Source organism: Polyodon spathula, chromosome 29 (assembly GCF_017654505.1).
Source record: "Polyodon spathula isolate WHYD16114869_AA chromosome 29, ASM1765450v1, whole genome shotgun sequence".
Classification (NCBI taxonomy): domain Eukaryota; kingdom Metazoa; phylum Chordata; class Actinopteri; order Acipenseriformes; family Polyodontidae; genus Polyodon; species Polyodon spathula.
The window spans coordinates 7,481,230-7,493,007 of record NC_054562.1 but is presented as its reverse complement, the minus strand read 5'-3'; the positions used below and the strand labels follow the sequence as shown (position 1 = coordinate 7,493,007).

General features: G+C 41.8%; 1 protein-coding gene and 1 long non-coding RNA gene across 2 annotated transcripts; one reads left to right on the top strand and one right to left on the bottom strand.

Annotated features, from left to right (window-relative positions):
• On the top strand, nt 1-8,738 carry LOC121302455 (5-hydroxytryptamine receptor 7-like). Its single transcript, XM_041232441.1, has 2 exons — nt 1-633; nt 7,603-8,738. The coding sequence occupies exons 1-2, from the start codon at nt 146-148 to the stop codon at nt 8,339-8,341; spliced, it is 1,227 nt and encodes a 408-aa protein (XP_041088375.1). The 5' UTR covers nt 1-145; the 3' UTR covers nt 8,342-8,738.
• Nucleotides 8,739-10,199: 1,461 nt separating this feature from the next.
• On the bottom strand, nt 10,200-11,772 carry LOC121302211. Its single transcript, XR_005947687.1, has 2 exons — nt 11,514-11,772; nt 10,200-11,251 (listed from the first exon to the last, which is right to left on the bottom strand). It is a non-coding gene; the product is annotated as an uncharacterized LOC121302211 (long non-coding RNA).
• Between the last annotated feature and the right edge of the window lie 6 nt (nt 11,773-11,778).

The window sequence follows — 11,778 nt, the reverse complement described above, 5'->3', positions numbered from 1 at the left end:
TGTGTGTGTGTACTATCTTTGGATGGTGAAAAAGAAACGGCAGCCAGATTCAGACCCCAACCAGAAAGGATAATCACAGCACCGGCATGTTCGCGTTTGTTCCAAGAGCGCATTTTTGGAGAGCTCTCTCCAGCCCGAGTCCGTGATGTTTGCCAGCTCTGGCAGAGAGTTCGCTTTGGGATACATAGACGATGGCTCGTCACCTGCCACCAGCTCCACGATTGAGGCGTCATACTATTTCTCGAGCAACAGCACCAGTCCGACACCGGCCCGACTCCTCAACGGTTCCGCCGGAACGTGCAAGGGGGAGCCCCTCGAATTTGGCACGGCGGAGAAGGTGATTATCGGGGTGCTTCTGACGGTTATCACAGTGGTGACGGTAATGGGGAACACTCTGGTTGTGATAGCAATCTGCGTGGTGAAGAAGCTCAGGCAGCCGTCCAACTACCTGCTCGTGTCCCTAGCCGTGGCGGATCTGTCGGTGGCCGTCGCCGTCATGCCCTTTATGATAGTTACCGATCTCACAGGAGGACACTGGCTCTTCGGGGAGGTTTTCTGTAACATCTTCATCGCCATGGATGTAATGTGTTGCACTGCTTCGATCATGACCCTGTGCGTCATAAGCGTGGACAGGTAAGGTGCAATGGGTTAGAACTCTACCTTATTTTACACGGTATATGATCTATACGCATTTACCCATTGACTGAAGTTCGACTGTGTAAATACGTGCATTTAAGGGAAATATTACCAAATTACCATATGAAAACGACGATATATCACAATATCGTTTTACACGGCTGTCTTAATAATATAGCGCCTTTCATAGTGGACCTAACCCTAACCCTTTCATAGTGGACCACCATCACAAAGCGCTTTACAAGATACGAGATTAGGGTGTGTGAACAATGCATCAGCTGCAGAGTCACTCGCTACAATAACAACATCTCACCCCAAAGACGGAGCACAAGGATGTAACACAATGAGTCAGCCAGTGGAATTTGAATCGGGGACCTCCTGGTTACAAGCCCGTTTTTTTAAGCCTCCCAATGTAAGTCTCAACAAATTTGGTCAGCAAGTCAGAACAAGCTCCCTAAAATCATTAAGTATAAACTGATACAAGTATTACTGTTGGCTGTTTTTCCAACATGGGTAACGCTACTTTACTAAGAGTATTTAACTTCAATGAACATATGTAGTATGAATGATTTTTTTTTCATTGTATAAACGAGGTTACCAGCGGTTTCTGACACCACAGTATCCTTAAAAATGTATAAAATCTTTTTCCCCCACTGTAAAAAAAAAAAAGGGGGGGTAGCAATTTCTGATGGGGAGGCAAATTGTGACATCTATAGCTGCCAAATTTTGCTACCGGTAGCAGATTATGATCAGGAGGCATATTGATAATTTGACTGTGGAACTGAATTTCAATCAATTGGCAATTGATTTCTGATAAATACTTCCTTTTAAAATATCTGATTTTATATTTTTTGCGCTTAATAATATATAATAATAATAATAATAATAATAATAATAATAATAATAATGCATTATTATTAACATCAACATGTGTTTTTCACAAAGCTGAAAAGAACATCACAATCGTCGCTATTCAATAACCAAAATAAACACAAACGTGTGCTGGCTTATGCAGCACTGAGAAGAGCTGAGCACGGCTTTATTTTTCTAAATACATGTTTTTCTAACTACACAACAAAAAAAAAACAAGGGTACAGTATGTTCTGTACAGTATTTTCCATCATGCCCGTGCATGGTAACCGTTCATTTTCCAGTTTCAAACCAAAATTTGGCACTTTTATGTTTTGCAGACTACAGAATTGCATTTGCATTCAATGTGATTTGTGTTGCACTTTATAATTCATTCTGGAGGGAATATATATTCTCCCCATTGTGGAATTGCATTTGTGCCAAATAAAAATCTGCGAAACGTCATCAATGTGTCAATCTGTCTCCAGTTATTACATAGCGTATATTGTTCTTGTTCAGTTCCACGGCTTTGCCCCAATGCAGAGCTGTGGACACGGTTTATATGTTCAGCACTCTTAAGGATAGTTCATTCACTTCAGGGTGGTCCAATACATAAGAAAGAGTTTCAAAAGTCTTACAGCAGAAACTCCTGTGCAGCAAGAGTCTAATTCCGACCCGTCAGCTTTTAATTAAGCGAAGTTTGGCTCTATAAGAACTTTGCACAATAGGTTTGGCTCTTTCAGCTAAAAAGTTTGCATAACACTTTCCATGAAGTGCCTCTCATTACTGTGTATTTACATAGTAGTTACTTAGTACATGCCAGGTTACCACAGCAAAGCAGGAACCGACTTTCATCGGTTTCACAGGGTTAGATAAAAAACAAACAAATACAGGAACTAATTTATTGGAAACACTATTATTAAATGACAAGGAAATCCATTAAGACCCATTTCATGCCAAAAAGAAAAACTTCCCTTCTAATTTTAGATGTCATAAAAATTCTCTGTCTAGAGCTTATTTTTAGGTGCAGAATGTTCTTTGTGTGAATGAATTATTTTACAATTTAGAGCAATAACCATATAATAACCGGCCCGTTTCTGTTGTAAACGAAGTGGGAAGCATAAAGGGGGAAACCCTGCATGATGTCAGACTACCTTATGACTACCAGCAGGAAATGACCTACGGACCATTTTGACAGTCCCTTTTGTTTATATTCCCCAAAGGAGGTTTTGTAACTGTTGGGACGCAATACCATATACAGCTCAGTGGCACTGGAACAATTTTTAAAATGGGGGTGCTGAAAGCCATTGAACAAAACTGTATCCTGTAATATGATGGAAGCCATGCAAAACCAGGGAGTGCTTCCGCACCCCCAGCACCCCTAGTTCCCGCGCCCTTGATACAGTACTTGGAAATACATGCTGGTTTTAAGGGAGGCATTGTGACTGGGTTATACTGGAGAACCAGAATTGGCAACGACCCTTCTAAAAGTTTCCTGTGGTATTTTGGCAAGCCGTTTTTGCAGTTTTACCTAGCTTTGGTTATACTATGCATTTACCATAGTTTACACTGTGCTTTATGCTGTACCATACCTCGCTAGTCTTTACAATGCACGCTTTACCATTCTTTCACTGTGATTTATTACACTTTACTCGGCTTCCTGTGCAATGGTAAACTTTTATAAGGATATGTAGCATTCACGACATATTCACCATACCTTCTTAATACCGTGTAACTATGTGCAAGATCCTTCATAATCAACCTAGAAAAAAAAGCATTCATAATAATATTTGTTGCAAACCAAATTTACTCCAATTTCAGCTCTTCAACCTCCTAATTTTCACCGTGTATACAGCATTCTTTATTGGTCAGTGTTATATGCGCAATCTAGTATGTACCGTAGTTGCGCGTTCTAGCATTGTAATTATTATGAAGTCATTTAGCAGACGCTTTTATCCAAAGCGATTTACAGAGACTAGGAGGGTGAACTCTGCATCATCAACAACTGCTGCTGCCGCAGAGTCTCTTCCAACAGGACCTCGTTTGTTTTACGTCTCATATGAAGGACGGGCGCAGGGATGTTAAGTGACTTGCTCAGGGTCTCTCTCACACACAGTGGCAGAGCTGGGACTGCACCTGGAACCTCCTGGCTCTCCTATAGTATTGCATTCTGTAGCGCACAATTCTGTGCTTGCTGTTTTATCAAAAGGCTGAAGGTATATGTCTAAATAATCTGTCTGCCTGAGAATCAAGTCTAGTGTCTGCTTGTGACATGAAGAGTTGGGGCACAGTGTAGCTTCGCAGCTGGGTTATAAGGCCAAACAATGTAAAGCCAGACAAATACAGAGCTGTATCTAAAACTGACACAGGAAAAACCCAGTTGCAGGAGTAGCTAAAACCGACACAGTTTCCTTAAACGTTTCTGATCAAACTCACCCTTCGAGGTTTCTTGACTGTACTGTAGGATCTACACATTACACACACACACACCAACCCTTCCCGGACTCTCACAGAGTTTGCAGCTGGATGCCACAGTGGCAATTTTTGTGTATGGCTGTAAGGCATTGTCTCCAGCAACCTTTGCCGCAGGAAGGGGAAGATGTTCGTTAGGGAGTGCCTGTCGTTTAGCAAAGCGCACAGAATGAATGCTGCTTGCTTTCCATGCTCTTGTGTGTTTGTGGCACATCGCGATTGCTTATCTTTTTTTATTTAGTTAGTTTTTAAATTCTTTCTGTGCTTTAACACATGACACATGCTTTTATTTTAGTGTATTTTTTGTTTTTTGTTTTTTATAGGATTTTTGTCGGGATTATTTTTTTTCACACATTTATTTATTTTTCACTATTTAACATCCTCTCTAATAACACATGTTCATTTTACTTTTTAAATCTATATTAACCTATCTATAATAAAATATAAAATAAGAAAGCTGAAAGATGAAACCCATGCTCGTTTACCTCTTTGGAAATACTGGACGGCAGCCATTTCAATAGAAATACTTCAAGAAATGCAATAAATTCAATGACACAGTCTTTCTCAATGTCTTCAATGTAACGTCAATGACAGCTCAAAAAACTCAAAAACGCATTTCAGTGATATGATTGGGGTCTGATGTTGGCAGAACAGTTTTGTTTTAATAGTCTCTGTAGTTATACATTAACTCACCCTTATCATAAAATAAGCAGGTTTTGTTAACATTAGTAATTGCCAGCAGTTAATGTACCTCATAAATAATGTCTAATTCAAGGAATACGTGACTTAAGAGCCTGTGATCATTACCAAGCTTATGTTTAACAGTCAATGATCTCACAACCTGATAGCAGGCTCTGTAATCCCATATAATGAACAGCATTACCATGCAACTGCGGGAATAGAGCAATGTAATATAAGGGATGCATGTGACAGGATGCCTGAGATAAAAGAAATGAATTACAGTACCAGGCGCAGACAGCGTGCACATTGCAGAATACCACACTCGGCATCTAGAATGGTTTATCCCATTGCATTGCTTATTGGTAAAGGTAGGAATGTAGTTAGCAGCACTATAAGAGCAAGACCAGCACCATATCATGAGATAACTGACCATTGTCATTATAAAAAAAACTAACTCTAAATAAACCAAGTATCATGCGGGTGTAGAGCCAGCACAAGTAGCAACTGTTATATTTCTTTTAAAGCTTACTGTCTTGCTCTCTCGTTCCACCTCTGAACACCCAAGCAAAAGCTGCTGGAGGTCGAGAAATTAACTGGCCATCAATTATCTAGTTTATCCCTCGATCGCTAGCTGCCAACCACTTATTCTCGTGAGAGGCAGTCTGGCAGAGTCTGCTTTACATTATCACAATGAAACAAACCCAAATACATTTAAAAAAATAGCAGTAAATAATAATAATCATCACACAAAACACAACTATAAAAGTTTCCCACAGTAAAGGCACAGCAGAATGGTGATAAAGCATAGCTGAAGCACAGGCAAGCATTGCAAAGAATAACAAGGCATGCCAAAACATACCAATGAACATGGCTATGGTAAATGCAAAAAGTTTTCATGAACAGCAAACTAGTAAGCTTTAAGAAAAAAAAACAGTAACAAGACATGCCTTAAAACAAACCCAAAGTGTGAATGGATATAACTGGAATAGGTACCCAACCCTCTAGCATGATCAGAGCTGTTATATCTATGTAACCTTGGCTGTTGAATCCTTTTGGAAGGAAATACTACAAAACAAATTCTGTTGCAACACCTGTGGCCAGTATCGCACAGTCAGAGCAATCCAAAGATAAGAGCTGCTTGAGTCATACGCTTGTGCCAGGTGTGTACAGAATACATACCATCATCACAGTCCTTTTGGACCTTGGGTTTCTTTACAGAGTCTGCTGTTGCGACTGACTGTATACAGATTCTGGAGTCACACTATCAGGGAAAGCATGTTTAAACAGGTTTATACTGTTTAATATACTGACCTGTATTTCAATACACATTCATAGCCAGGTGACTACAAACAGTGTGCCGATACTGTGATGACGGTACATAATTAGAAAGACCTGCCATAGCAGCGTCAATAGGGGGCGGGCACCGACAAGGTTTCAGTATGATTCTGGAAGGATACCCGTCCTTCTCTAAAGACACCTTTCCATCAGTGGCATGAAACCAGACCGTAAAACCTAACCTAATCTAATCTAATCCAATATCAAGCTAGGGTCCCATAGCTGTCTTCTACAATCTGTAAGGAAGCTAAATTATGGATGTATTTCTGTGTGGGAAGGAGTGCACACCACAAGGGTTTAAGCCAAATTGAACAAGTTTCCTTTATTGATTGCAATAATTAAAAAGTCACACTTTTACAGCTTAACCATTATTCATTAGATAACGAGGCCGCCAGTTATTAACAGGAAGGAAACAGTGATATCCGTTAATAGCTGGTGGAAGACGCATCGGACACGCTGCTGGGGTGTGCTCATGGAGGATCTTGATGCTTCTCCAATGCTCCGCAGAGTGCTGCTGTTTTATACAGTTTTTACCCACTCTTGTGTGCAAAGCTTAGTTGCTGGCTTCTCTCTGTGTGTCAGTAATGCCTTGACCAATCAACTGTTACTTGCACCTGGTCAGGCGAGGTCAGTTCTGCTCGTTTTAGTGTCTCTGTCTCAAGCAATAAAGCATTCTAGCAGCAAACACTGCCCACATACAGCTGCACCCTCAATCATAGCTTTGTACCTATAATCTTTTCATTACATCTTTACAAATCTGCAAGTGGGCATTACACAGAAGTCCATGATCACATGTCTGTGCTGCATTGTGTGCATAATTGCAACTATTAAACAAATTCATCAAGCGTCAATATTTCCCTGATGTTGTAATATATTGACAGCCCTCGGTTTGATATTGAAAACCCGCCTCATGCATCCTTCTCATTGGACGCTCATTAAGGTAGCTCCCACAGTCCAGTTCAGCCAGCCCGCAATGCTAACTGGGGCTGACAGACAGACAGACAGACAGAGTCCTCATTGGAATGGGTTTGATTTCAGCTCTGCTGCTGATGGAAACGAACCAGTCTGATTTCAAGCTGCTTTGAAGTTGGCAGATGGTAATGTTCCTTTAATTTGGGTGAAAGTCATTTCTCCAGAATGTCCTATACGGTTATGAGGGAGACACCCCTTTTTATATATTACACGTCACAGATTCGTTTTGATTATCCAATCAGAGGCAGCCTATTTACACAGAAATGGGAAACGTTTTGAATTTGTATTATTTATAGGTATGGTCAAAAGTTTTGTATAATAGTCATATAGTAGTACAGTATTTATAGGTACAATAATATAGAGCAGCCTTCTATGCCATGCTGGACCGCACCTATTGGATTTCCCTGTGTTTTCTTTCCCCTTAGCAAATGTTTATTTAGCTGATTCATTTAGTTCCCATGCAATATGGAGTATAATTCAGCTGTGTAAACTTGCTGTGTTTGTATTGCAAAAGATGGGCAGCTCTTCATCACCTTAATATTTAATCTTGTTTTCATCCCGAGTCCTAATGCATGTTGAAGGGTTTCACATTTCCGTCATTTCCGCTGGTCAGCCTAATTTCCCTTTCTTTCACAAATCTGCGTTTGTCTCTCCTAGGTACCTGGGCATCACCCGACCCCTCACCTACCCGGCCAGGCAGAACGGGCAGCTGATGGCGAAGATGATCGCGGGGGTGTGGCTGGTGTCGGCTTCCATCTCCTTCCCTCCCTTCTGCGGCTGGGCTCAAAACATCAACAAAGGCGGGGTGTGCCTGATCAGCCAGGACTTCGGCTACACCATCTACTCCACGGCCGTGGCTTTCTACATCCCCATGGCCGTTATGCTCATCATGTACTACAAGATCTTTCGCGCGGCACGCAAGAGCGCTGCCAAGCACCGCTTCTCCGGCTTCCCTCGAAGGAACGACCTGGAGACGGTGACCCAAGAGGGTCTCAAGATGCAGGGCTTGAAACCCCCAGGGGGGGCCGAGGAGTGCGGCATCCTGGCCCGCTTCCTGGGCCGCGAACGGAAGAACATTTCCATCTTCAAGAGGGAGCAGAAGGCAGCCACCACCCTGGGGGTCATAGTTGGGATCTTCTCAATCTGTTGGCTGCCCTTTTTCATCCTCACCACCGCTAGGCCCTTCATCTGCGGGGTGCTGTGCAGCTGTGTCCCGATCTGGCTGGAACGCATGCTGCTGTGGTTTGGTTACACCAACTCTTTGATGAACCCTTTCATCTACGCCTTCTTCAACCGGGGCTTGAGATCCACCTACAAGGACCTCCTGCTTTGCCGCTATCGAAACATCAACCGCAGACTGTCGGCAGTCGGGGTGCACGAGGCGTTGAAAGTTTGACGACTTTAAATTGAGAGTTGGGGGAACATCCTGGCCACCCTGCTATTTTTTGGGAAAGTTGTACGGGAGGTATCTTTTTCCAAAAGATCCTGGGAAATCAAACGGAACAGAGAAATTTCAGCCCGGAATGGACAAAATGTGGATTTTGGTTGGTGATTGAATTTAGGGTTCATCAGTTGCCCCTACTTTTTTTTTTTTTGCTGTGCCTGATATCAGGTATGCTTTTAATATGAGATGAAAAATCCCTTAAAATGTATTTTTCCATTGACTTGCTCCTGGAAAAAAACATCCCTTAATTCAAAGATACCTTCAAAATCATGCAGACTGGCGATCCCTAATTGAAAGTATTGTTTTGTTTTTAGAATTAAGGTGAAAATTGTGGAAAGAGAAGCACTATTAACACCTTTACACCCTCTCTCGTGATTACTTTTGTGTAATTTTTTTCACTCTCTAACTTGGGTGAATTATTAGAGATTTGTTGGGGGTTAGTGTCACTTCCTTAATTTCCCAATTGTGGCACGACGCCAGACAACAGGCGTCGCGCGGCTATATATATATATATATATATATATATATATATATATATATATATATATATATATATACACATACACACACACACACGATTTGCAACTCAGCAGGGGCCGGAGAACCAATCTCTTACATTAATATTTCATAAAGTGAAGGCCAATAAAAAGAATCATACTTCTTTCCAAAATAGATGCTTTACTGAGCTTCAGTGCAAATTTCCGACTAGATCGCATTGGTGTCTATTCAGTCTAAACATACATCTTTAAACAAAGGACACCTGCGTTTAAGAGAATACATGTTAAACCATCACGGTTTCAGACAATAATTAGACTGTTTGCTATTGCTTGCCATCTTCGGGTCTTAGTTGTGGGTTTTAGAATTGCACATTGATTTCAGTGTTCACTTACAATGAAGAAAGACTGAAAAAATCAATGCAAGAGCCTCGGAAGACGGGAGATCTTCACACAAACGTTAAAATACTTTTCGTTTAGAGCTGCAATTTGAATGTTTTCAGTATTGAGATGCGGTTGTTTGGAGGAGTTGAACACGCCTTGCAGTGGGTCTGTGTATACGATCGGCCCAAGGAAACACTTATCATAAATCACTTTTCACACGTCAGTGCGGTTATAGAGAGAGAGAGAGAGAGAGAGAGAGAGAGAGAGAGAGAGAGAGAGAGACACACACACATAATGCATTATTTTGGGATTGGAACTCCACCTCAGAACTGTCTATGTCACAGTGTTCTAAGAACGTTTGTCTGGAAGTCTTTCAAACTTCAACATCAGTCCACCAAGCTATTTCTACCATGTTATCTGACCAACAGAGGAAGCCAAAAACGTTGTAGCTAATTGTTAAAATAGTGATCAGTTTATTGATTACTTCTCTTCTTCAGTTTTGTCTACGCCTCCTGTTCTGCAGCATTGCACAGCTCTTATAACTTGGCTATAGGGAAGCCTGGTTTGAACAGCAGTTCCATGGGAAACCCTCATAACTCTGAGATGGCGTTTGAAGATGTCCTTCACGAATAACAGGGTCTTTTTCCAAGTAAAAGGGACTGATAGAACAGGACAAGCAGGCAAAGAAACAAAACAGTTTGTGCTGCTGATGGAAGTCACATGCTCAAATCACAATTTATGTTAACCAAACATTCAAGCTGGAGAGTGTTCCGATAATGCTAGGTCATTTAAAAACAGTTCTGTTGTATTTGGAGATGCATTTTGACTTTAATGTTTTGAGTTCTGTTACACCTCCAGAGAAGAAATCCTCTGCAGATGGAGCTACAGTGACGGACGGCTGCTTTCAAGGTAATCATGCCACACCAGTCAAAGGGGTTCCTTTCCATTTATTCTTTCAGGGATAGCATTGCTATGGTAACAGTGCATTACCAGGACAGGATGGGACAATAAATAAAATGTCAAACACATGAGGACGACTTTTTTTTTACTTGGTCAAACACACACACACACACGTGTTCTACCCTACAGTACTTGGCTGTGAATGTGAGATTCAAGACAAAATGTAACAGGTGTGAAATATCTAAAATAAATAACTGATGATATTTCATATTCATATCAGGTTGCTCTTTTAACATTGCAGGGGTAGAAATACAATTCCTGTTGCATAGCAGTTTGAACCCGTTCCAGGTTTTCCTAAGACCTTGATTACCCACAGGGTACCGCTAACAAGCTCAGGTCTGTCTTATTATTAAACTCATAGTAAAACTGGGAATGTCTTGAACTGCTGTGCAATGGGAGTCTTATTGTCATCCCTGCATTGCCAAACAGTTTTCTGAACAGAACGGTCGTTATCCAACCAGTGGATGACCGCTACACTGAGCGAAGAGTTAGTGTAACTTGTGGAACAGCAAACAAATACAAAACGTATCCAAAACATAATTTTAAAAAAATATTCAAAACAGTTTTTCGGTTCCAATTAACAGCAGGGTTGGAATTAAGACTCCTACTGCATAGCAGTTACACCCGTTCCAGGTTTTAACATGTGCTGGATTAGCTCCAGTGTATAGGTAGCAAGCTCAGGTGTGTCTTATTATTAAACTCACAGTAAAACCAGGAATGGATCAAACTGCTGTGCAATGGGAGTCTCATTGCCATCCCAGAGCACAAATACCCTCCACAGTTAATCTCCTAGACTCCTGAGTCCTTTGTAAGAGCTACATTTTTTTTTTTTTTTTTTTAAATGAAAGTGTCTGTGGCTCATTTGTGCTCTGGTGTTCTCCCTGTGCCTGGATGGGACTAGTCCAGAGGGACATCTCTCAGGCTCATATGATAGGAGGCAGCTGCCTTGGATTCCTTCATCTTCTCCAAGCCGAAGAGCAGATCCAGCTGGGTCACTGGCCGCAGCCTGTCTTCATCCACAGGCCTGCAAAGCACAACAAAAAGCACGCCAGCCGTGACAAATCCACAGAGAGAGGCTCTGCCTCACAGCTGTCCAACCATTCTGGCAGACCCCTCCAGCAAACCTGCTTTAGCATCGTTCTACTTATTAACAATGTTTAAAACACAATTCTGACTTGCTTTCAATTGTCCTTTTCAACCTCTGTAGCGTTTGAAAACTCAGATCTTTAGTATGTTCCTGTATGAAGTCTGGCTCTGTGCATTCTCAGTGGTACAGAGTTCGTTACCTGTCCTCGCCGTCGCTGTCCTGCAGCTGCTGTGTGATCTGCTTCATCTGCTGCTTGCGCACGTAATCCCGCACACGGTACATGGCTGCATCGCGACACAGCTCCTTCAAATCGCTGCCCGAGTACCCCTCTGTCTTCCCAGCGATCTCCTTCAGGTTAATGGCGTTGCTCAGCTGCAGGAAATGGGGACAAAAGATTAAAGCATTGCCCCACACAATCCAGACCCCTTTTAGCCTGCAATTTGCTTGGCACCAGCTTCAGTACA